Source organism: Chelonia mydas, chromosome 5, assembly GCF_015237465.2.
Source record: "Chelonia mydas isolate rCheMyd1 chromosome 5, rCheMyd1.pri.v2, whole genome shotgun sequence".
Classification (NCBI taxonomy): Eukaryota; Metazoa; Chordata; order Testudines; family Cheloniidae; genus Chelonia; species Chelonia mydas.
Genome location: NC_051245.2, coordinates 119,802,181 through 119,828,261, shown reverse-complemented (window position 1 = coordinate 119,828,261; position 26,081 = coordinate 119,802,181). Strand labels below are relative to the sequence as shown.

Below are 26,081 nucleotides of genomic sequence, written 5' to 3'. Positions count from 1 at the left end.
CCAGAGTCGTTGCCCTTCTGCCCAACTTCTTTCAAGGGCCCCTGTCATATCACTTCCCCATCATGCGGGGAACGATACACCCTGGAGCACCGCTGAGCTTTCAAAAGGATCAGGAGAAACAAGGTTTCAAGCTGGGTTTTCTCTGTGGTATTCAAAGGAGCAGGACAAATTTGAAAGGAGCATGTTGGTATGGTAACTACCCCTGTCCTGCTTACCCCCACCAGATCCCTTTAATAAGGCTTGTCATGATAAATATCGGTTGTTACTATATAAGATCACAGCAGTTAGAGGTGAAGAACAGTTAATTAGATCACTGAGTCCATCTCTCTGGAAGGGATGGAGTCCCCAGGTGAGAGATATATCAAATAATGAAACAGATACCACAAGGCAGTTAGGGTTTTCTGGCCATAGATATTCACAATGGCTATACATCCATGTTATTCTGCAAACAGGCTTATCAGGAAGGAAGTAAAAAGTGAAAGGAAGAAATAATGGACCACATCCTCAGCTAGGGCGAATCACTGTAACTCCAATGACTTTCATGAAGCTATGTTTATTTACACCAGCTGAGGGTTTGGCCCTGTATTAGCTCTAATTGTGCATTTCCCATGGTCCAAGTCTCACACCATAAGGGGTGGATAAGCTCAGTGTGGGAGGGTGCTGGCCTCGTGAAGGTGCCCTCCTTTGATAAGAAGCCACAACTGCTTCAACAAGTGTCTGGCAGCTGCTGCTCACCTGAAGGTTATGGCACACAACATAAAAAACAGACAGAGAACGTCAGTGGCCAAGCAAACATTGCATTGTTCAGTTAAAACAAGCTCTAACGTCCAAGGCTACTATGTGTGCCATTGCTAAGAGTATGATGTTGGCTTAATGCAGTCCCTGTACTATATGTGTCCAACCCCACTGTGGTGGGCTACCTAGAATATGAAAAGCCTAAGGAAAAAATCAGCCTTGTCTATTGTGATTTGACAAACTGAAAATATCAGCAGTATGAGCATAGATGCCCTGGAAGCCACGTACAGACAATTCATTTGTTTTTCACAGTGAATAGTATGCACCACATAAGCCTAATCTGAGGGTTTGTGTTGAATAGGTCTTGTGCTCACCTGTCCTCCTTGGGTGAATTTCACCCCACAAACAGAATTCCAATTTGCACACTGCAATGCACTGAAGCAATTTGTGACTTTCATTCTCCTGCACTATTACCAGAGACTGACTCTATTACTAAGATTGCAAACTGAGCTTCATCACTTTGCAAGCCATATACAAAATCCAAGGGACCACATGGGCCCTGGCCCCAAGGGACCAAATCAGAGGGTTGCAATGCCATGGAGCTATGCTGATTTACACCAGCTAAGGATCTGGCCCTAAAATGCAAGCTCTAGCCAGGTTCATTGGAAGCATCTTCCAGTGTAGGTCTTGCAATAATTTGGTCTATGTCTTGAAAGGGACAAGGAAGCTGTTGAACTGATCTGTCAAAAGAATCTTTACGGAATTTGTCATTCTCACTTGGAAAGAAACAAAACTATAATTCTTCCAAGCCGGTATATGAGAGAGAGAATAAATCTGATTGGCTGGGCAAGTTTATGGTCCTTCAGCCAATCAGAGGTGTTGCATAGAGACACCACCTCAAACAGCCTGAAGAGGAGGGAGAAAAAAAAAATATTGGTGAGAACGTTATAAAAAGTTTGGGAGTTGGGAGATTGGACATATTTGGCCGCAGCTACCTTAGAAGGAACTTTTAGCAGAGAAGGAGAAACTGTCCTCAAACAGTGAGTGATAATAAACTACTGATTCATTTCTGATCTGAATGGGGGGGGGGGGAGGAGAGAATATGTATCTTTTCTGTAAATGTGTGGATTTTGCTTTGTCAGGAACAGCTTGTAAAACTATGCCATCGCTAGCCAAATCAGGAAAGAAACGCGTTCATTCTTAGTTTTTCTTTTTTCTGCAGTGATCTCTCTCATCTATCTTCTATAAATGTAATAAGCCCCATTTGATGAAATTGCTAACTATTTTGGCTTAAATTTGTAACAAAGAACAGCTGGAAGAAGCGAATGTGAACACATAATCCTCATCCCTAATTCAGGAGACTGGATCACTAGCCTGTGTGTTTGTCTCTGTGTCATTTTCTGCTACTTTGTTTAAATGGTGATTCGTGTAGGTGCATGTGGGAAGATCTGGGCTGCAGCTGCAGAATGCAATCCTCTTTTTATTCCTTGCATGCACATTGCACAGTCAAGGATGATGAAGTGTTGCAACCTGCATTCAGTGTTTAATTTCCTCTGAAGTATTCTAGCAATAGTGCTGGTGAGACTGGCTTTGACAAGGGGACATAGGATAGTCTTGAAAGGAGAAGGCTACATGAAAAGAGATAACAGAAGCTGTTGGCAGAAATATTCCACTGTACTAGCAGTGGAGTTGGACCCCTTTGAATACAGTGGATGAAAACAGTCATCTTCAGTAAATTGCTCAGAGCTACGGAACATGAATAGGCTCATTGGCAGCTGCGGACCCCTCCATCATCCCCAAGACAGCACCCTCAACCTCCTAATTCACCCAAAACACCAACACTGCCCCCTGCTAGCATCCCAAGGACTAGAGCTCTCGAGGGGACCTGCCAGAACTTTCCATCTACTCCAGGGAAAAGTGCCAACTGCCAGCATGGCAGAACCCTTCCACAATCCCTCAGTCCTACCACTACCCACCAAGGCATGGCACCACCGCAGTCACCACCAAGAAGAAGAAACTATCCTCAGCACCTGAAAACGAGTGCTCTAACCCACTTGTCTTCCAGCTGCTGGAATAGTCCCGTATATGACCCAGCCACTCCCTAGTCCTCAGGGCACCTGTTTCCCTGTGCCCATCACCAAAAAGGAGACGCAGCAGCATTGAGCATAGAGGGGAATGCAGAGCAGTGTCCATTCCCTTCTGCAGCCATAAGTTCTGCTGGCCAGTGGAGTCACGTGCCCTATACCCTGCCACCCACCCACTTTGGAGGGGATAATGTGACCTTAGCTAGTCTGTGCAAGGGCCACTTGATGCCTGCCCCCAAAGCAAAGGATAAGAGGGAGGAAAGTTCCTCGCTCCTTCTCCTCTCCCCTACAATACCCATAGATATTTAGCAGTCTGTTAGCAAAACCTTACCTTACAAGTTGCTATAAGAAAAGCCATGGTGCATGTATGCCCACTACCTGCACACAGGTGCAGAAAACCAAACAGCTGGCAATCAGGTTTTTTAGGGAATTGGGAGGTCTGATCTTCCAGCCACTTGAGAGAACTTGGACAAAATCACCATCTTCATCATAAGTGCTTGCTCATTTTCCTAAGGCAGTGGCAGTCTGAATCCTTCATCTAGGCGTTTTTCCAGATCTGAGGCATTTTGCTACATTACACTCCCCACTCCTTTTCTGTGCACAAAGGGGAAACTTCCTCTTCTGTAAGACACACAGAAAGGATCCCTTACAAATCTTCCTCCTCTGACACTTGGCAGAGGGGACCCACCCCCTCATCTACATGCTTTACATCTACAGTTTTGTCTTCGTGCCTGTAGGACAGTGCAGTATATATACTCACCACCATCAAAGCCACATGAGATGCTGATTGGCACTGTGATGGCTTTTCTCTCTCTAGCAGTTATTTTAGTTTTGTAAACATGGCTGTTGATTTAATGTTCAGCATGTATGCTTGTATGTGTAAAATTCAGTGCTTTAACTATTTCTGGATAATGTTCCCGTTCACGGCATGGTAGGACAGTGCCCTGGCTTTCTGTCTTATGAGCACCAGAATGAATGTAAGTATAAGATTGCAGTACAAGAGAGGAAAAGGGAGCCCCTGCATGGCTTCACGCTCCTCATTTCCTGTAGTCATGAACGGTTAATTCCTCACTTGTTCCTCTAACAGCCGCCTCTCTGTCCCTCATGCACTCTTGAGTGTGCATGTTACTTTCTCTCTTCCTTCACATCTGTTTTGGGCCAAACAGCCTTTTTAATTCTAAATGCATTTCCGAAAGGGCAATTTGCCTTGTATTCCACACCAATGCTTCTTTGTTTCTTCTCTTAGAGCTTCTTACTTATTTTCTTTGCCATACTTTCAGGCAATTCCCTTCCTCATTTCCCCGGGAATGAGAGGATTTTCCCCGCTTTTGTTTAGGAGGAATATTTTTTCTCAAGTCAATAGAATAATACAAGTATTAAGCATTTTAGAGCAGTTTGCATCTTCCAAGTTTAACACACGCATCAGTGTGTCACATGTACATGATCCACAGAGAATGCAGACCTATTGCAGGTCTCATTGGGGAAACCTGGTTCCATAGCTCAAGCAACTCCTGCGTTTAGCTCTGGCGGTCCCCAATTAAATCCTTTTTGTTGGCCAAGATGCCAGCCATTGCACAAGCACAAGCACATTGCACTTATTACTTTTGTTTCCATTATGCAAAAGGTTAAATTTTCCATCCCAGTGTCCCCAACAGACAGCTGAACCAGAAATCAGACTCAGGTCTTGTACTTTTTGCCGGTTTGTTATGAGCCACATTTTAAAACCCCCACCCACGTCCAATGGTACACATTCAGCTTTTACTCATTCAAATCACTTTCACACACTTTAAGCACTACCATTTCTGTGCACAATGGTAGAATTCACTCACACAGATCTACTTGCACATGATGTGTGCATACAAATGGGGTTTTGAGTGTGTAAATATGCATGTACACAAGTGCTGAAGAATTGTGCTCACAAATAATTGTGCAGACAAAGCTGCATTCACCCAGAGAGGGCCAAGTGGTCAACACGTTCCCTGCACATTTGACATATTTTATATAAAGGAGAGATAAAAGACAATCATGAACACCTATGCCAATTGCAGCCCCTCTTTTCTGCTGTCCAGAACCCAGATGTTATAACACAACTGGTTTCTCCAATGGGCAAATGCTATTCTAAACCTGACACTGAAAGTATGTAAGAAACAAAGTACTGAGGGTAATAGCCAAGGGAAAGGCATAAAGAAAGAACAGATGCTTCTAACCTGCTCTGAAGTGCAACATGCTAACACCACTGAAATTCTTCCCCAGGTTCCCTCTCCCATCCCCCATGTGCGCCTCACTTCACTCCATTCTGTTGTAATATTAACTGAATGCAATGTTTGTGCTGATGTCTGTGACAATATTTCCCCTCTGCATTGCACCACTGCGCCTACTGGGGAAAGGTCTAAATTCCAACACAGCAATATTGACTTTCATTGCTGTGTTTTTCTGGGCCAGCTGCCTCTCTGCAGGGACTGGGTTAGACAAACAGCCCTGTTTGTTTAAAGCACCAGCAGAGCTTGCTGGAAAGCTCTGCAGAACATTCTATTTAGCCACCACGCTGCATCTGATTTTGTGCATTTTCTGTATTTTTCTTCCTTTGTTGTTGCTCTTCCTCCCCTCTTTCTGTTTTGTGAACAATTACAATAAACAGAAAAACAACACTCATGGGCCAGAAGCTGAAACTCAAAAGTGAGATTCTGATTGGCTGGTGGTGTATGTGTTATGTTATCACTCTCAAATTTTCCCAGCTCAAGGGTCATCACGAAGCAGGTATACAGGGCACCTAGAAATCACCATGCCTTGGTCTAACTTCCAGCAAAACCACCATCCCATACTGTGATTCACAGCTGTCTCCCACACAACTGCTGTGCACCACAGAGAGTTAACTACTCACTTGTCATCTCATTGCCACTCTTAACAGGTAGATTCCATCTACTGTATCACAGATTTCCTTGCCATATGCACTGGGTGTAGTTATTTGTCCTGACCCTTTTCCAAGACCTGAGAAAATAGTGGAGAAAAAAAATCTAAATATATCTTTTTCTATGGGAGGATTCTACAGTGTCCTGTAGTAAGGGTCCAGAACACAAAGGACCAGCTTGTACAACCCTCACATTAGGGAACACTTAAAGTGAATGGGACTGCTCATATGAATTACTGCTTGTTGACCTGAGTAAGGGTGCCCCAGATTGGCCCTAAGACTTACAGTAGTGCTACTGAAGTGTTTTGAGCTAGTATTCATCAGTGCTAGCTCTTGTTTAGGCAGTATTTTAGGATACCAAGTGCATGCTAAAAGCTGGTCTGCACAGAGTCCCATTGAAGACAGTGGGGTTCAAGGATCAGTGCCTAAGCATGTAAATTAGAGAATTAAATGGGAGGCGACATGTCTGACGGGTAGATGCAAGCAGTTCCACTCACCACAATAGCATCCCCTGTCATCATGTCATGGCATTGCAGGAGTCTTCACTTCTTGCATCCCCTGTTGATCGCTTCCCTGAACCTGCAATGGCCTGTTTGTGCCCACGACTTAGCCCCTCAAAGTCATGTCTAGTTTGGACCCCCTCTGGGGTAACAAGAGATCCTTTCACCCCTCGCAGGCTACTCCCCAACCCATCCTCTGGGCTCACACCTCAGCCCCATCCTGTGCTCAGTAATCCTTGTGTTGACGCTTCTAGACCCCCCTCCTTGGGGCTGATGAGGGAGCACAGAGACACTTTCTGCTCTGGGTTCCAGCTGTGTTAAAATGGGCTGCTCCTTCTAGAGGTGTAATCCTAATCTGCACCATTGCCCTGCCAGCCTGGCTCTATAACCCCACCCCAACCGCTCTAACTCTGGCCCCATGCTGTGGGAGGCAAGGCATTGTGGTGTACTCAGCACCACTACACCATTCACATGTGCTGCTGTTTCCCTGGCTACTTCCTACCTCTGAGCCCCTAGTGTTGTTTCCCAGTAGGCTGTGATTAACACAGCCTCTCCTTTGGTTCCCAGGCTTCTCTCTAGGTCTTTCCTGGAACCAATCCCCGTAGCAAACCTCGTTGCCTACTCTGTTCCCATATCTACTCTAGCCACACCATCAGAGGACCCAACCACATCAGCCACACCATCAGAGGCTCATTCACCTGCACGTCTACTAATGTTATTTATGCCATCAAGTGCCAGCAATGCCCCTGTGCCATGTACATTGGCCAAACCGGACAGTCCCTACGTAAAAGAATAAATGGACACAAATCGGACATCAGGAAATGTAACATACAAAAGCCAGTGGGAGAACACTTCAATCATCCTGGACATTCTATAACAGATTTGAAAGTAGCTATACCTGAACAAAAAAACTTCAGAAACAGACTTCAAAGAGAAACAGCAGAACTAAACTTCATTTGCAAATTTAACACCATTCATTTGGGCTTGAATAGGGACTGGGAGTGGCTGGCTCATTACAGAAGCAGCTTTGCCTCTCCTGGAATTGACACCTCCTCATCTATTGTTGGGAGTGGACTTCATCCACCCTGATCGAATTGGCCCTGTCAACACTGGTTCTCCACTTGTGAGGTAACTCCCTTCTCTTCATGTGTCAGTATATTTATGTCTGCATCTGTAATTTTCATTCCATGCATCTGAAGAAGTGGGGTTTTTACCCACGAAAGCTTATGCTCAAATAAATCTGTTAGTCTTTAAGGTGCCACCGGACTCCTTGTTGTTTTTGTAAGAATATAGAGAACCTCACTCCCACCAGAAGGAGATACATGAGATTGTTGTGTCTATATCCAATCAATGTAATTTTACAAACACTATCCACAACAGACCTCAGTTTGGAACAATGGGTGTCTCTGTGTCTTCTCCAGAATAGCCATCATGACCCACCAGTTTCCAGCGCTGACTCCAGAGCAGAAGAAGGCTCTGTCTGACATAGCACAGCGCATTGTGGCTCCAGGAAAGGGGATCCTGGCTGCGGATGAGTCTGTGGGTGAGTTGAACAGTTATTGATATTTCTTAGTGACCTTCAAGCCATTTTGCTTTTCAAATAATTTGAGATACCAGGCAGGAGTCAATGAATCCCCATCTTTCTTCAGGAGCAAGTGGTCCATCAGGGCAGGGTTGGTGTCCGTAGACAGAACTATGAGGGCATGGGCTGAGGAGAGAAGCCCAGGTCTGCACAGACACAGAAGGCCTAATTCTAAGTTACACCATCCTTGCAATTATACAAGATAAGCGAAAGGACAATCATTCCCAATATCATGTTCTCTGACCTTCGGCCCCTCTTGCTAGGTACTATGGGGAGCAGACTGCAGAGGATCAAGGTGGAGAACACAGAGGAAAATCGCCGTGCCTTCCGAGAGATCCTCTTTTCTTCGGATGCCTCCATCAATCAGAGCATTGGGGGCGTGATCTTTTTCCATGAGACCCTCTATCAGAAGGACAGCAGTGGAAAGCCATTCCCAGATGTCATCAAAGACAAAGGCATTGTGGTGGGAATAAAGGTGAATCTCTCCAAGGGCCCTGCTGGCACAATAGCCCCAGAGCCCTTCCCAGTGTGAACTGTGCCCAGGCAGGGATCTCGCTGATAAGCAATGCTCTTTTGTCATTCTGGCACCATTCTCTACATTACCCCTGCAGCCAGTGCTCCTGTACTATTAGCCAAGGCACAGCTACAGCCACTGATCCTGACCTGGTTTATCCAGCAAATCCCACCACCCCCTAGAGCTCTTGCTTCACTCTTACATCCCCTTGTCCTCAAGGCTCTTGATTCCATCCTCTCCAGTGACTCTCCCCAACTCCTCGAGTTCGGGGGTTGTTCCCACCAACAATTCTGCTTCCCACTCCCAAGGCTTTGTTTGTTCATTGTCATGCATTCTTCTCTCCTGCAATTTCCCCATTCCCCAGCGCTTGTTTTCTGTCTCTTCCAGTGACTCTGCCCACCGAGCTCCTGCACCATTTCTCACAGTGACTCCTGTTGATGAAGGCTGAGGAGTCTATATTAGCTCTGGGTTACAGTAGCAGAAATTATACTGATCTGTTAATTGTTAACACGTCTTCCTTTCCATGTACCTCCCGTAGCTAGATAAAGGAACAGCACCGCTGGCAGGAACAAATGGAGAAACCACCATTCAAGGTGAGACATTTCTTCTAAACCATCAAGAATGGGGTTGCATTTCCTGACAAGGAGAGATTTAAATGACTGGAGTATTTAGGGCTCAGCTATGGTTCTTAAAGTGAAAGCCATGTGGGGCGCGGAGAAGCAGGTGACTACACAAGCAGCAGTAGCTGGAAGTATTGTGCTTGCAGAGGGCAGGAGCAAAAGAGTACCTCCAAAGGCACAGGAGGGTGTGTGTGGGGGGGGGGGTATGTGCTCATTGGCACCCCTTGCTCCCCACTTAGACACTTAGGCATAATGCACTCCACCACCACCACAGCCCTCCAGGTACCAGCCAGCATGCAGAGAGCAGCCTCCCCCTGCCCAGAAACATCCCTTTTGGCTTGATGAGCACTGCCAGCAGCACCAGTGGCTGCAAGGTAATAAGTAGGCAGAAGGGTAGTAAGTTACAAGAACTCTGTCTTGCTTCAAGGCATAAAACTGATCACCAGCTGGGATCAGAAAGGGTTTATCCCTTCACCCCCCACAAGTTCACATTACATGGTTGTTCATGTGTATTTTGGGGGGTGAAATTAGATGGGACTAGTGGTCCTCTGAGGTATCAGGTTTTACACAGTCAGAATCAGGAGATCAGATTTTATGTACTAATCCTCTGACCTTGTGCAGCAGTTCCTGTTTCTAACACGATGGGTCCTGCATGATTACTGTCCCAGAGGCTTTGCTAACCATAGGTTATACCCAGGGTTTCCCTAGTTACCATCCTAGCTCTGTCCATTTAAGGAACCCCATTCCATGAGGGCCACACTGCGAGCAGCTACTGCATTGGGCATGTAGTCTGCACAGGGACCACACAATAGCAGTCTCCATGAGAAGAAGGTAGGAGCCACAGGCCACCTCCACCCCCGCACTGGCTATGCATCCCCACCTCCACAGGGTTGCGTAGAGGACACAAAGTTCAGCCCTGACCATGTAAATGTGGAGGCTCTAACTAAGGCACCTTCCTTTCCCTTTAATACTTACAGGGCTGGATGGGCTCGCTGAGCGCTGCGCCCAGTATAAGAAGGATGGCGCTGATTTTGGCAAGTGGCGTGCTGTGCTGAAGATCACAGAAACAACTCCCTCCACTCTAGCCATCCAGGAGAATGCCAACACACTTGCACGCTATGCCAGCATCTGCCAGCAGGTATAAACTCTCAATGTGTGTGTGAAATAGTTCCCTCCCTTCCTGTGATGTGGGAATAAGTGGTGTCCTTTCCTACTCTTTTTTGAAAAAGTTCCCATGTGTTTGAGAGGAGGCTTCTTTGTCTGTCATGCTGAGAGAGTCTGTTGGTATCTTCTCTTTTCCGGTAGTTCTCTTTGCTTTACTACCCCTTTCTCAGGTTATCCCTGATAGGGCAGTCTCTTGTCCAGACCTCCACTGACTTCTGTTTTTCCATTCTTAGCATGGGTTGGTGCCCATTGTAGAACCGGAGGTCCTACCCGATGGAGAGCATGACCTCCAGCGCTGTCAGTATGTTACAGAGAAGGTAAGATTCTTACCTTCCAGACATTTTCATCAATCAGCATAATAAATAATAATAATAATAATACTTAGCTCTTAAACAGAGCTTTATATCCATAAGTCTCAAAGCATTTTCTTTTCTCCATTTTACAGATGAAGGGTGGGGTGGGGGACGGAAGGAGGCACTGCAAGGTTGAGCAAGTTGCCTAAGGTCACACAGTAAGTAGGTGGCAGAGGTGGGAATAGTGCCCTAGCCACGAGGCTACCCTGTTTCCTCGCTGAGAAGGGCTCACCCTTCTAAGAGAAGAGGTATCATCCACGTTTCCACTACCATTCCATATTTTGTAACTTTCCCATTCCAGAGCAAGGTAGGTTTGAGGGGCTAAAGCCAAGAATTCCATAACTATGGAGAATGAATTTCTCTATCATCCCAGGGGACAAATACTTCTCCATAGCAGGTTTGGAGGGCTTGTTGGTAAAGTGATGGAAGGAGGGTTGAAGCCTAGCCTGGATAAAACATGGACAGTGAATTCCGCTCTCACCCCAGATATAGGTTGTCCCTCTACAGCAGGTTTGGAGACCTGGATCCCACTGGTGAATCAGTATAGGAGTGAAGCCAAGCATTGAGCGAACATGAATAAGCATTGAACGATCCTCCTGTTCTCATTGTTTCCCAGGTCCTGGCTACTGTCTACAAAGCCCTGAATGATCATCATGTCTACCTGGAGGGAACACTGCTGAAACCGAATATGGTGACTGCTGGGCATTCCTGCCCCAAGAAGTACACCCCTCAGGAGGTAGCCATGGCAACAGTCACTGCCCTCGATCGCACTGTTCCTGCCGCTGTTCCTGGTAAGTCATTATTATCCATTGCTTCTCCATGCAGACTCAAGGATCATCCATCCAAGTGACTCAAACGCTTATTGGGGTTGCTTGTAGGACCTGCTGTGTTTTGAAACCATCAAGTCTCATGTACGGAGGTGCACTAAGACCTGAGTGGGAGGGCTCAGTCCACCATGTCTCCCTTGTTGAGTCTCCCTTTATATGTCTCCATTTGCTTCCATTTAATGACCTGTTCTGTTCCCAAGGGGCTGGGTTGTGTGGTTGTTGCCTTGGTAGATTTTAAGAGAATTTGTTGCATCTCCAGTTATGGACAGAACAGCAGACACCAGTGATAGGTTTGACTGGGCATCATATGTAATTTCACTGAGGACTGATAGGATACAGTATCTATGGATATATAGTTGACCTAATTCTCTTCCGTCTCACCTAAATGCCTTCCCTGGGAAAACAGTGATTTGTGATTCTTTATGTTCCTGCTGCCTCCACTACAAGATTCTGCTTCAACTCAGGACATCAGAGTGAATCAGTGGTCTCTAAACTTTTATGTCTTCTTTTTTTTCCCTCCTGCAGGAATCTGCTTCCTGTCTGGAGGCCAAAGTGAAGAGGAAGCTTCTCTCAACCTCAGTGCCATCAACCAGTGTTCTTTGCCCAAACCCTGGAAGCTGACCTTCTCATATGGACGGGCTCTGCAGGCATCAGCACTTGCTGCTTGGGCTGGCAAACCTGAGAACAAGAAGGCTACGCAGGAGGCATTTTGCAAACGGGCACAGGTATGGGACCTTCACTTCATTATCATGACTGAGCAGACTCCAGACCTTCCAGTTCTAAGTCCAGATCTTTAAAAGAGCCATCACCCTACTTCAGAGAGATACTGCACAACACATTGTGTGATACATGGGGACATGTTCCCCAAGTTCTAAAGATGCCTGTTGCTTTGATCCATCCTTGTGTTTCATGTTCATCCAAGGATGTTTCTTTCTTGAGTTTGGTTCTTGGCTGACAGCCCTGCACACAAGTCTAACACAGGAAACTGCTGTGCAAACTTCCCCTCAAAGCCCCAATAATAGTCCTCAAATCTACTCTGCAGACATCTGTAAGCATAAGTGGGTGGTTTATTCTTAGGGTGACCACATATCCCGATTTTACAGGGACAGTCCTGATTTTCGGAGCTTTTTCTTTGATAGGCACCTATTCCCCCCACCCCCGTCCTGATTTTTTACACTTGCTATCTGGTCACTCTATTTATTCTCCTTACCCAATCAATCTTTGGTTTCTTTGCTGAGACTGTCAACTAGGATGCTAATTAAAGGTAATTTCTGTGAACATGTTTACAATATGGGTAAAGTTGTCTGAGATGTAGCTCATTTTATATAGGCCTACACATAGCTATCAGATGCAATAACTTTTGATCATTACCATTCTGCCTTAGAAGTATAACAGTCTTTATCTTATCTGTTTCCTAAATTCTCCAATCCCCCTTGTAAATTTTGTTTGGGAATTCACAGAAGCACTCCTTATTTCCCTGTGTTCTTTACTTCTCCCTGTTTTTTTTTTAACTCTCTCCTCTGGGTAACTGTTTCTCCCTTCTTTTTGTTTTTTCAGATTAACGGGTTAGCATCCAAAGGACAATATATTGTCTCTGGGAAGAGTGATGGAGCTGCGAAACAGTCCCTTTTTACTGCCAGCTACACATATTAGGGTGTGGGAATATACCACCACCCTGTCCCTCTAGGGGGACTGAAAAAGGAAAAATCCTAACTCTGTAAAGGAAACTGGAAATCATGTGGGTTCAAACTATGGGCTCAACCGCACACTTTAATCCTAAAATATAGGGAGAAAATCACCTAATCTTATGCAAGAAAATGGTACCTGTTTTACAGACTTAGCCCCTACTGCCATTGATAATTTACCAAATCGGTCTCTCCCCCTGAAAGGGTGGTTTTTTACTTTGTACCCTAGAAACATGGGAATGCGGGCATCAATTTTCATCCCATGCCATCAATTTTCTCTGTTCACTAGCAAATAAAGCACAGGCCCCCTCCAAAACCACACTCTGCAGCTGGAGAGAGCACACTGGACTCCTGTATTACACATTCTAGATACTGGTTTCAATCTATGGGCTGTGAATAAAGCATCGGCAACTGTGAAATTATGTGCATCTGATACATTTTAATTATGTGTGAAAGTTTAATTCTGTCTCAAAAGTGCACATATACAACTTGGGCTTACTTTCAACTGCTTGTTGAATTTTATGTGTACAAACTAAACCAGACAAAATAATTGCCTGTGAACGGCCAATGAGATCATAAACATATTTAAAAAATAAATAAATAAAAAGAAACTCTGCATTTCTGATAATGACTTAGGCCTTGATCCTGCAATGTGAGTTCAGAGGGCCTTCAGGTGAGTTCAGGGTTCTGCCTGCAAGGCACAGCTTTCAGGGTCATAGCCATAGATAGTTAAAGCTACCTCCAAAGACTGTGTCCAGAGAATCCTTCTCTTCAATTTTATGCTGAGCCTGGTGCATATTGGGACAGGACTTTGAGAGCTGAGTTAATGATGTGTGTAGAATACCTAACTCTTACATGGCACTTTTCATACACAGATCCCAAAGCACTTTACAAAGGAAATAAACACTGCTATCCCCATTTTACAGACTGCGGAAACTGAAGCACAGAGACATTATGTGATTTGTCCAAAGCTACTCAGAACCCCAGAAAGAGAACCCGTCTCCTGAGTTCCCAGGCAGACTCTGTCCACTAGGTCCTGCTGCCTCTTAGATACTGATCCAGTGCACACACTCTCTGTAAACTTGTAGTCACTATCACATTCTGGGGTTCAATCCGAACGAGCCAGGGGTTGTATCACAGCCTGCCTGTAACCTTGGATGCCTCACAATGCTTTGCAGTTGTACTTCCCAACCTGAGCTGCTCACAGTCTACCACCATGCAGGTCACACCCTGAGGGTCTGTATCCAGCCACAGCCCTGGTCCAGCAGCTCTGACCCCAGCAGCCTGTTAGCAAAACATCAGTCACACTCTGGCTTCCACCAGACTTGGTTACTACTTGTAGGGTGACCCCAACACACTCCCAGTTCCAAATTTTCCAAAATCAGGTGTTCTGCACTGTCCAGCCCTTTCGTGAACAGTTCTGATACTAAAGGTTGGTTGCTCCTGTAAAGAGTCAATATTCAACAGTTTGCTACTTTAACTGGAGTTACCGAACAATTCAGTCTAAACTCAGCATTGGATTGGTTTAGATTTTTAAAAAAGAAAACAGGTTTATTAACAAAAGAAGATAGGATTTTAAGTGAATTCAAATATGACAGATAAAGTTAGAAATGGTTATAAGCAAATAAAAGTGAAAATACACATCTACAAGTCTAAAACTTAATCTAGCAAGGCTTTGTTCAAGATCGCCTCTCTCACCCAGTCTTCCAGCAAGATGGTGACTGACCCTTTCCTTGGTTAGGATCTCTCCCCAAGGCCCAACGATATTGGTGCCTTTGTTTTCTTAGGTGAAAGAGAGCGATCACTAGGCGTTCTCTGCTCCTTTCTTTTATAGTCTAGTGAACCCATGAACTAGGTTATTCTGAAGATTCCCCTCAAAGCAAAGATTATTCAAACAATAAAGGAGGCAATATGGAATAGGGTGGTGAAGGAGGCACCTTTCTTCCCACCTGTGTTTGCAGAAATGCAAATTTGCTTCATCTTCTGTTAATTCCTCTCCCTGCTATCTTGAGGACCCACTTTACTATTTATATATAAACTGAGGTAAAACACACATTCCTCTGTTTAGGATAGACCTGTTTAACAACCTTTGCCTAGGCATGGCTGTGTGGTTTTGAATGTGTGCTAACATCATACAGGGGGATTTCGTAACGTCCCATATAATGCTGCTACACACGTTGCACCAAGATATTATTGACCAGCAAGTTATTAGTTTTCAAATGATACCTCACAAGGTATCTTTGTACAAAGATAATTACAATAGCGTGTAGGGTGTGACTATGGGGTGCTTTTCCTCAAGTCACCCTATGTAACTCATGGTTGTGTGAAATATAACAGTACCTTTCTTTCCCTAAAAGATTACATTTCTCTGCAAAATGTTCCCAAGATTGAAAAACACCTCTGCCATTCAAAAGTGAATGCTACAACTGTTTCAACGGCTGCTCCTCTGCTCGGCAGCCCAACCAAGAAGGAATGGCGGGCTGGAGTCAGCCCCCTGGAGTATGTGGTGATGTGTAATGCACCATCCTCATTGCCTGCCGGCTCTATTCTAGGTACCCCAAGTAGGGACTTGTTAACCTAATGCATTGCTGAGTCAGGAGACTGAACAAAGGGATTTAATGATGCAAGTGAGCACATGCACCACATGAATACCCGTGAACCAAGGCACGGCTGATACCTTCCACACAAACTTCCTCGTGGCTGGAATTTACTAAAACTAGACAAGCCATTTACAACGCACACTTTGCTTCTCTACAAAAGAAAAAGGACACTAAACTTTCTAAACTACTACATGCTACAAGGGGCCATAGCAATGGTTCCCTCAACCCACCCAGCAATATTGTTAACCTATCCAACTATACTCTCAGCCCAGCAGAAGCAGCTGTCCTATCTCGGGGCCTCTCCTTCTGCCCCTCCACTCCCACGAACATGATACAGTTCTGTGGTGACCTAGAATCCTATTTTCGACGTCTCCGACTCAAGGAATATTTCCAAACTACCTCTGAACAACATACTAATCCACAGAGGCCTCCCTACCAACATTACAAAAAGAAGGATTCTAGGTGGACTCCTCCTGAAGGTCGAAACAGCAGACTGGACTTCTACATAGAGTGCTTCCGCCGATGTGCACGGGCTGAAATTGTGGAAAAGCAGCATCACTTGCCCCATAACCTCAGCCGTGCAGAACACAATGCCATCCACAGCCTCAGAAACAACTCTGACATCATAATCAAAAAGGCTGACAAAGGAGGTGCTGTTGTCACCATGAATAGGTCGGAATATGAACAAGAGGCTGCTCGGCAGCTCTCCAACACCACTTTCTACAAGCCATTACTCTATGATCCCACTGAGAGTTACCAAAAGCAACTACAGCATTTGCTCAAGAAACTTCCTGAAAAAAGCACAAGATCAAATCCGCATAGACACACCCCTGGAACCCCGACCTGGGATATTCTATCTACTACCCAAGATCCATAAACCTGGAAATCCTGGGTGCCCCATCATCTCAGGCATTGGCACCCTGATAGCAGGATTGTCTGGCTATGTAGACTCACTCCTCAGGCCCTACGCTACCAGCACTCCCAGCTACCTTCGAGACACCACTGACTTCCTGAGGAAACTACAATCCATCGGTGATCTTCCTGATAACACCATCCTGCCCACTATGGATGTAGAAGCCCTCTACACCAACATTCCACACAAAGATGGACTACAAGCCGTCAAGAACACTATCCCCGATAATGTCACGGCTAACCTGGTGGCTGAACTTTGTGACTTTGTCCTTACCCATAACTATTTTACATTTGGGGACAATGTATACCTTCAGATCAGCGGCACTGCTATGGGTACCCGCATGGCTCCACAGTATGCCAACATTTTTATGGCTGATTTAGAACAACGCTTCCTCAGCTCTCGTCCCCTAACGCCCCTACTCTACTTGCGCTATATTGATGACATCTTCATCATCTGGACCCATGGAAAAGAAGCCCTTGAGGAATTCCACCATGATTTCAACAATTTCCATCCCACCGTCAACCTCAGCCTGGTCCAGTCCACACAAGAGATCCACTTCCTGGACACTACAGTGCTAATAAACAATGGTCACATAAACACCACCCTATACCGGAAACCTACTGACTGCTATTCCTACCTACTTGCCTCCAGCTTTCACCCTGACCATACCACACGATCCATCGTCTACAGCCAAGCTCTGCGATACAACCGCATTTGCTCCAACCCCTCAGACAGAGACAAACACCTACAAGATCTCTATCAAGCATTCTTACAACTACAATACCCACCTGCGGAAGTGAAGAAACAGATTGATAGAGCCAGAAGAGTTCCCAGAAGTTACCTACTACAGGACAGGCCTAACAAAGAAAATAACAGAACGCCACTAGCTGTCACCTTCAGCCCCCAACTAAAACCCCTCCAACGCATTATTAAGGATCTACAACCTATCCGGAAGGATGACCCAACACTCTCACAAATCTTGGGAGACAGGCCAGTCCTTGCCTACAGACAGCCCCCCAACCTGAAGCAAATACTCACCAACAACCACATACCACACAACAGAACCACTAACCCAGGAACCTATCCTTGCAACAAAGCCCGTTGCCAACTGTGCCCACATATCTATTCAGGGGACACCATCACAGGGCCTAATAACATCAGCCACACTATCAGAGGCTCGTTCACCTGCACATCCACCAATGTGATATATGCCATCATGTGCCAGCAATGCCCCTCTGCCATGTACATTGGTCAAACTGGACAGTCTCTACGTAAAAGAATAAATGGACACAAATCAGATGTCAAGAATTATAACATTCATAAACCAGTCGGAGAACACTTCAATCTCTCTGGTCACGTAATCACAGACATGAAGGTCGCTATCTTACAACAAAAAAACTTCAAATCCAGACTCCAGCGAGAAACTGCTGAATTGGAATTCATTTGCAAATTGGATACTATTAATTTAGGCTTAAATAGAGACTGGGAGTGGCTAAGTCATTATGCAAGGTAGCCTATTTCCCCTTGTTCTTTCCTACCCCCGCCCCCCCCTCAGACGTTCTGGTTAAACTTGGATTTATGCTGGAAATGGCCCACCTTGATTATCATACACATTGTAAGGAGAGTGGTCACTTTGGATGAGCTATTACCAGCAGGAGAGTGAGTTTGTGTGTGTATGCGGGTGGGGGTGTGAGAAAACCTGGATTTGTGCTGGAAATGGCCCACCTTGATTATCATGCACATTGTAGGGAGAGTGGTCACTTTGGATAAGCTATTACCAGCAGGAGAGTGAGTTTGTGTGTGTGTGTTTTTGGGGGGGGGGGGAAGGGCTGAGAAAACCTGGATTTGTGCTGGAAATGGCTCACCTTGATTTTCATACACATTGTAAGGAGAGTGGTCACTTTGGATAAGCTATTACCAGCAGGAGAGCGAGTTTGTGTGTGTGGTTTTTGGAAAAAAGGGGGGGGGGGTGAGAAAACCTGGATTTGTGCTGGAAATGGCCCAACTTGATTATCATACACATTGTAAAGAGAGTGGTCACTTTGGATGGGCTATTACCAGCAGGAGAGCGAGTTTGTGTGTGTGGTTTTTGGAAAAAGGGGGAGGGGGGGTGAGAAAACCTGGATTTATGCTGGAAATGGCCCAACTTGATTATCATACACATTGTAAAGAGAGTGGTCACTTTGGATGGGCTATTACCAGCAGGAGAGTGAGTTTGTGTGGGGGGGGCGGAGGGTGAGAAAACCTGGATTTGTGCTGGAAATGGCCCACCTTGATTATCATACACATTGTAAGGAGAGTGGTCACTTTAGATAAGCTATTACCAGCAGGAGAGTGGGGTGGGAGGAGGTATTGTTTCATGGTCTCTGTGTATATAATGTCTTCTGCAGTTTCCACAGTATGCATCCGATGAAGTGAGCTGTAGCTCACGAAAGCTTATGCTCAAAGAAACTGGTTAGTCTCTAAGGTGCCACAAGTCCTCCTTTTCTTTTTACAACCATCTCAGGCTTGCAGCTTTCGCAGCACCTCAGTATTGTCACTGTCATCGTTCAAAAACCGCGAGTCAGGCCCCAGTGATGAGACAGGCCTAAAAATACAGAGATCTGAAAAGTACACGTTGGGCTCTTGTTGAGTCTTCAGGCTGCACCGGGACACACTCTCCAGCTTTCCTCCACACCCATGAGGGCTAGAAACTTACTTTAACGCCCCCCCCCACACACACAAAAGCTGAGATTCCCACATAATCACAGCTCTGGATCAAGAGCTGGGCTTTATGAAAAGCATTTAAAAAAAAAAGTGACAAAACTCATCATAAGATCAGGGCCCGGCGTGACACGGAGCCGCCGCTCCCCCGCCCCAGCTGGGCCACCACCAGCAGCTCCCCACGGGCACGGAGGAGGCCCCATCCCGGTTGCTATGGCAACAAGCGCCCCGGCAGCTGCAGACTCTTCCCACATCCTCCGGGCCTCACCCCGCTCAGCTCCGCCCAGGGCACGAGCCCCCGGAGGCCGCAGCCTCGCTCCGCTCCGACGCGAACTACATCCCCCAGAGCGCTCCGCGGCGCCGTGCCTCGCCCACGTGACCGAAACAGCTCGTGACTACCCTTCCCGTGAGGCAACGCGCGCTCCCGGAAACAGTCCTACCTCTCCCGTCGTGCCACGGGCCTTACGTCCGGGGGCTGGGCGGGGGCAGTGTTTCCGTGGCGCTTCCAAGATGGCTACCGCCTGTGGGCTCGTGGGTGCCTGGAGGCGGCTGCGTCTGGGGGTCCCGCCGCGCAGGGCATTGTGGGGAGGCCTGAGGTAACCGCGAGGGAGGCTCCGTGGCCGAGCTACTCTCGGCCCCTGCCGCTGAGGCGCCCGGTGCGGGGCCGGGCCCGGAGTGGGGAGGGACGGCGGCTTGGGGCTGGGGTGCGAGTGTCCGCCGCGCCGCCGGCCCCGGCCGCGCTAGCCTCGTTCTAGCCTTCAGCCCCGCCCCCGTTCCCAGCCCCGCCCCCCGCGGGCTCGGGCCGCGCGGCACGCTGGCCGTTGGCCCTGCTCGAGCTCGCCGCCAGCTGTCGCGAGCTTCCTCGCCTCCCCAGCCTGGCCGCCGCAGCGGGGCCGCGGCTCAGCCGGGCCCGGGCTCTCCTGACAGCGGGGGGTAGCGAGTGGGCACGGCCAGGGCCGGCTCTAGGATTTTTGCTGCCCCAAGCAAAAAAAATTTTGGGGCGCCCCTCTTCCCCCCCCCACCCCCCCGCTCCCGACTCTGCCCCAACTCCAGCTCTTCCTACCCCCTTCCCCACCTCCTCCCCCGGGCGTGCCGCATTTCCCCCACCCCACCCTCGCTCACCTCCGCTCCGCCTGCTCCCCTGAACCCGCCGCCGCTCTGCCAGGGAGAGGAGCGCGTTCAGGGGAGCAGGCGGAGCAGAGGTGAGCCAGGGCAGGGGGAGCACAGGAAGTAGTGTGTGGGGGGGGGTTGAGGAACCGCTCCCCACCCCAGCTCACCTCTGCTCCACCCCCGAGCGCCTCTGCTCGGCTTCTCCCCCCTCCCTCCCAGGCTTGCCGCGCCAAACAGCTGTTTCGTGCCCAGCAAGCCTGGAAGGGAGGGGGGAGAAGCGGAGCGGCGGCGAGCTGGGGCGGCGGGGCCACATTTCGGGGGGCGGCATGGCCAGCACCGGAATGCTGCCCCTAGAAATGTCCCCCCCCAAGCACCTGCTTGTTTTGCTGGGGCCTAGAGCTGGCCCTGGGCACGGCGTAGCCCTGCTAACACTGCCCGCACCACAGCAGCTGGGCTTGCGGAGAGCTCGCATCTGCCTGGCTTGTCCTGTAGACTTAGGGCTTGTCTACACTGCGACGTTGTGGACAAAACTTGTTTCTTTCATGGGTACTTTAAAAAGCCCCCCTGTGAAAGACAAGTTTTGCCAACGCAACTGGCAGTGTGAACACTGCTTTGTCTCCTGCTGACAGAGCTAACGCCGCTCGTGGGACTGGAAGTATTTTGTCTGCAGAAGTGCCGACAAAATACCAACAGTGCGTTTACACACGCTGGCTTTTAGCAACAAGGCTGCGTTGACACAGCCTTATCGCTAAAAGTTGCGTAGTGTAGACAGGCCCTCAGCTACACAGATTCCAAGAGCAGCGTAGACATGCCGCCAGGGCCCGGCTACCCGACAGCTGCTACACTAGCACAACACCCCGCTGCAGGTGTGCCGCTAAAGTACCATAAACCTTCGTACAGTCACTGTGAGCACCTCAGTCTGAGGCCTCACAGAGATGCTGTGAAAGTGCAGGGGCACTTGCTCCGTGAATATTATTGAAGATGGGCTTTCTGGAAAAAGCTGGGACTAGGCTCAGAGTGCTAATGTTTGTATTCAGTGTGTACGCAAATCAGTGAAGGAAACAGCTTGCTCTGTCTTCAGTGCTGGCATATGTAAGAGCTATCAAATTGTGGTAGTGAAACCAAAAATGAGTGTGAATCGGGGGAGGAGGGGAATCAATTCAATAGCCGCTGGGAGATTTAAAGTACTTCCTTCTGATTAACAGGAAGAAGGTGAAAGAACCAGAGGAGGTTGAAACAGCTGTTCTAGTGAAAGAACCACCCATCCTGGCGTGTCCCCCACCACGCAGTAGGAAGTACCTTCCCCCAGAGGATCTCCAGAGTCGTCTTGAGTCTCATGTCAGGGAAATTTTTGGACCCTCACTCTCTGAGGACTGGCAAAAGGCTTCACTAAAAGAAAGCAAGTTAAAGTATCGCCTGCTGGCACAACTGGCCGCAGAACTAGGCCATGCGGTCCCCAATTCACAACTCCACCAGATGTGCACTGCTGGGGATGTCTTAACTTTCTACAGCACACAGGTCAAAGATGCCTCAAAATTTGATGAGCTATGCACTGCAGAGCTACCCTCAAACCTAAAGATTATGTGGGAATACTGAGTCATGCCAGAGAAGAGGGATGACTTCTGGGATGATGTCTAGGCGAGATTCATCATGGTGATGGTCTATACATCATATACTCCACTGGGAGTTCATTTAAATATCTTCAGATTTAAAGGACACTGCTTACTGCTTCAAAAAAAAAAAAAAAAAAAAACCACGCTTTTGTTATGATGCGTCAGTGACAGCGTGGTCAGTAAAGAGAACAACATTTGTATCCCCTCTATTCCAGGCCATGCTCCTTATTTAAGGGTACAGCTACACTGTAAAAACGAACAAAACTAACATCAAGTTTCAGAGCCTGTGTCAGCTGACTCTGGCTTATACTAGGAGGCTCAGACTCAGAGCTGTAGGTCTCTTTTGCTGTGTAGACATACCCTACAAGTAATCGAGATTGAGGATAAACAGAGGGCACTGATCCTTGCATCACTGTAAACTTCATTACTGGAATCTGTATTGCATAATGCGCCTTTGTGACCTTGCATATATATGATGTAGAGAGAGACTGATATTGAGGGAATCTGTCCGACTTATTCATGTGTGCTGGAGCTAACAGGTTGTGGAGGAGGGGTGGGGAAAAAGTCACCCTCTCCCTTTCTCCAGTGTATCTTGTAACAGTCAGCCTTCTCTGGATGGGGTGGAAATGTAGGTCCTATCAGCAATAGTACAATCAAAAGCAATTCCAGATGCACACTCTTCAAATCCATTAGATGTAGGGTGTTTAGATTACGAATTGGCTGCTCTTGAAGAAACTGCTATGTGGATGTACCAAAACAAACTGAACTGGTTGCTTTTAGACAATGAGCTCTAGGCTAACTCAAAACAACCATGGTCTTAAGTTAACATTTTCAGGTATCACCAAGATTCAGTATTGCTATTAAATTTCCTAGTTAAGGACTCCCAGCATATGCTAGGAAACTGAGTTCTGGTCCCCTCAGCAGTTGCTTATTACAGTGTTCACTCTATTCAGAAGTTTTCCTTACCACACAGCGTAAGTGCATCTCCAATAGTTAGTCAGCAAGAGTAGACAGTGGTGGTGATTTGATGTACGTACCCATCAACAATGTATGAAACAAAAATAGAAACATTTTGTAAGGAGATGTAAAATAAATGACAAGATGTGGAAATGTACTGGTGTTAATTATGTGTAACTTCTGTCTTTCACAGACAAGTTTAAATGCAAGGGTGGTCATCTGTGGGTATGTGTGAGCGTGGGTCTGGGGGAGGATGAATTTATCTACACCATCACACATGGTGAGCCTGGGTGGATCCCTTTGGGTAGGAGGCATTTCCAGTAACTTGTATTAACAGATAATGCAGCATTGTGGAACAGGCATAGAACAGCTTGGATTGTATGGCTCAGCAGACCTTTTCATTGTCTGCATGTGGCACTCCTGCTCTAGGATTTTTTTGTACTTGAGTGCAAACATATAGGTTGTGTCAGTTTTGAAGTACAGTGAGCAGCTTCCGCTTTCAATTGCGGATTCCTATTACAAAGGTTATTTTGCTGCTTTAATCAACAAATTTCATAACCATCACTTTATCACAAGTCACAAAAAGTTACTAGGGAACTCATACTCCCAAGTGCATCTTCCCTTCCAAGTCCAGAGGAGTTCTAGCTTTGCCTCACAGCGATTCTTTTAATTGTTTTGGATGATGCTTTAGTAGAAACAATGCTAGTTCTGGTAGCTATCTATATGGGTGGGCTGGGAGAGGTTTGTAGAAGAGTTAACTCACCATAGGTGCATCCCTTTGTGACTGGGCATGGCATAGCAGGCTCTCCTTCTCTAGCACCTTATGCTGACAATCACTCTGGTTCTAGCACTGGTCTCCCTCTTCTTGTACCTCCGCTCTCTAGTCAAGTCACATTTAGTCTTGCCCCTTCTAGGGTAATAGGAAGTCTGTCAAACAAATGTGTGATCCCTCCAGCCAGTCTGCCACCATCAATTCAGGGCCCAGTGGTCCATTCACTGTTTTCTCAGGGTATCCAGTAGTCCATGTCACCTTAGAGGCTTCACACCACCTTATCAGGTGAACCCAGGCCTGCCTTCTACACTGGGTTCTAATGCAGGGACCCTAGGGCAGGCAGTCAAGGTTCACTTCACCAGACTCATTGCTGCTATCCTTCCTACAAAGCCTTTCCCTGGGCTTTCTCCTCACTGTGCAAGAGCCTTCTCATTCCCTCCAAGCCTCTTCACTGCCTGCCCCAGGGAAAATGATTGCAGAGCTTCTCCCTATAGCCCCTTCTGTTCCAAACTTCCTCTGTTTATAGCACCACCCAGCTCCTCCCCAACTCAGCTTCATCATTAATTAGGCCTGGCCCACCTCCAGGTCCCACTAAGGTCCACATTAACGCTTTCTGAGCCAGGACAGGGTATACACTGCATCACATTTAGAAGAGTTGACTCAGCACAAGCACACTTCTGGAGATACCCATGTCATACTACAAGTTAGGAATTGTAAACGCATCATAGAAGATTAGAGTTGGAAGAGACCTCGGGAGGTCATCTAGACCAACCCTTTGCTCAAACAAGGACCAACCCCAACTAAACTATCCTCACATAAACTATGAAAGATCTTCATTTGTAATGCAAATACCCTTCATATCAGCACCTAGCATAGTGTGTGTAAATAGAGGCAATGTAGCAAACCCAAAATATATAAATCTGTCCATAATTGTGGGAGGCAGGAAATGGTTGAGGGCTGATTCATAGATTCCAAGGCCAGAAGGGAGCATTGTGATCATCTACTCTGACTCCTATATAACATAGGCCATAGAACTCCCTCAGAATAAGTTCTATAGCTCCAATAAGATGAAGAAACCACAAAGGCATTGTTGGGTCCTTAATAACTCTGTTTACTAACTACAGGCTTAGCTACATACAGCCTGCTGCACTAGCAGCATCTAAAACACAGAACATGGTGAGTGTTTCTAAACAATTTACATAAGAACGGCCATACTGGGTCAGACCAAAGGTCCATCTAGCCCAGTATCCTGTCTTCTGACAGTGGCCAATGCCAGGTGCCCCAGAGGGAATGAACAGAACAGGTAATCATCAAGGGATCCATCCCCTGTCACCCGTTCCCAGCTTCTGGCAAACAGAGGCTAGGGACACCATCCCCGTCCATCCTGGCTAATAGCCATTGATGGACCTATCCTCCATGAATGTATCTAGTTCTTTTTTGAACCCTGTTATAGTCTTGGCCTTCACAACATCCTCTGGCAAGGAGTTCCACAGGTTGACTGTGCATTGTGTGAAAAAAATACTTCCTTTTGTTTGTTTTAAACCTGCTGCCTATTAAATTTACATTATTTATGTGTAATAAAGATGTTCTAAATACTGGAGTCTTGTTACTGGTTTCTTGTGAGTCAAGTTTGCAAGTACCTTGCAAAAAGGATTGGAATGGAGAATGACCAAATCCCATAGGATTTCTCATATATTTATGGAGTGCCCTAATTTCAAGGAGCCTAAAGTACATAATAAACTATCTATAAGAATGGCTTCGCTGTTGCAATTGAGCCATAGGGGAGGTGAAAGGGAGCAGGCAGGTGGCATGTGTGGAATAGCAGGTGTAGGAGAAGTGACGGCAAAAAGATACCCGCCCAAAGTCATAATTTCACAGAAAGCACTGGGGATCTTTAATGTTTATACTAAGTGACAGAACCTGGTTTTTGAACCAAGTTACCTGAGGGTCTTTGTCCTAAAGATCCATGGATGGTAAACTGTATGGAGTTCAATTATCTACCTTGGCAGAATCAGGGCTGGCCCTAGACCAAATGGCGCCATAGGCGAGGAGTGTCTTCGGCGCCCCCTCCCTCCATTTGTTAAACTTTTGAATACCTTATTTTTATTGCATTTGTAGCCCATTTCATGACTTTGATGCATGTCTTGCATGCATGATTGATCCCTGTGATATAAGATGATAAATTTGCACACTAGGATCTGTAAATCTGTATTTATTCATGCCATATATAAGCAAATAAAAAAATTAGTTTCCTCTAAGCTTATGGAAACTTTTTAATTGTAAGAATAACTGAAATGTACTAACATCAAGAAATTGAACTGTGCACCAACATTGTATGGACCACTATTAAATAGTGTTACACTAGGTGACAGCCTTAGAATGTTAACCCTCGTCCGTTAGTTCAGAAAGTCATTTTTCTTGCCTTTTCCCCGCGAAACGAA

General features: G+C 46.7%; 3 protein-coding genes across 6 annotated transcripts in view; 2 read left to right on the top strand and 1 right to left on the bottom strand.

The window, feature by feature from the left end:
• Window positions 1-19,940, bottom strand: part of RNF20 (ring finger protein 20) — a 107,213-nt gene extending 87,273 nt beyond the window's left edge. The window contains exon 1 of one of the 2 annotated variants that reach the window (XM_043547601.1): window positions 19,629-19,940. The gene's annotated coding sequence lies outside the window, so the exon portion shown is untranslated. The remainder of the gene's footprint in view (window positions 1-19,628) is intronic. The other variant, XM_043547602.1, reaches the window with a different exon arrangement.
• On the top strand, window positions 1,603-13,394 carry LOC102939745 (fructose-bisphosphate aldolase B). Of its 2 annotated transcripts, none has more exons than XM_037902167.2 (9): window positions 1,603-1,775; window positions 7,649-7,770; window positions 8,073-8,284; window positions 8,862-8,916; window positions 9,921-10,081; window positions 10,341-10,424; window positions 11,077-11,251; window positions 11,813-12,012; window positions 12,845-13,394. In XM_037902167.2, exons 2-9 carry the CDS (start codon window positions 7,659-7,661, stop codon window positions 12,938-12,940), a joined length of 1,095 nt encoding a protein of 364 aa, XP_037758095.1. In that variant the 5' UTR covers window positions 1,603-1,775; window positions 7,649-7,658; the 3' UTR covers window positions 12,941-13,394. The 2 variants fall into 2 exon arrangements, with proteins under 2 accessions (XP_037758095.1, XP_037758096.1); XM_037902168.2 differs by lacking the exon at window positions 1,603-1,775 and adding an exon at window positions 7,321-7,355.
• On the top strand, window positions 19,652-23,025 carry MRPL50 (mitochondrial ribosomal protein L50). 2 transcript variants are annotated; one of them, XM_037902170.2, is made up of 2 exons: window positions 19,652-19,784; window positions 21,504-23,025. In XM_037902170.2, exons 1-2 carry the CDS (start codon window positions 19,699-19,701, stop codon window positions 21,892-21,894), a joined length of 477 nt encoding a protein of 158 aa, XP_037758098.1. In that variant the 5' UTR covers window positions 19,652-19,698; the 3' UTR covers window positions 21,895-23,025. The 2 variants fall into 2 exon arrangements, with proteins under 2 accessions (XP_037758098.1, XP_037758099.1); XM_037902171.2 differs by lacking the exon at window positions 19,652-19,784 and adding an exon at window positions 20,647-21,390.
• Window positions 23,026-26,081: the final 3,056 nt, after the last annotated feature.

Coding starts and splice junctions, on each gene's coding strand:
- LOC102939745 (XM_037902167.2), top strand. CDS start 7,659: ATGACCCACCAGTTTCCAGCGCTGACTCCAGAGCAGAAGAAGGCTCTG. Junction 8,285..8,861: donor GCATTGTGGTGGGAATAAAG/GTGAATCTCTCC, acceptor TACCTCCCGTAG/CTAGATAAAGGAACAGCACC. Junction 11,252..11,812: donor TGTTCCTGCCGCTGTTCCTG/GTAAGTCATTAT, acceptor TCCCTCCTGCAG/GAATCTGCTTCCTGTCTGGA.
- MRPL50 (XM_037902170.2), top strand. CDS start 19,699: ATGGCTACCGCCTGTGGGCTCGTGGGTGCCTGGAGGCGGCTGCGTCTG. Junction 19,785..21,503: donor GCATTGTGGGGAGGCCTGAG/GTAACCGCGAGG, acceptor TCTGATTAACAG/GAAGAAGGTGAAAGAACCAG.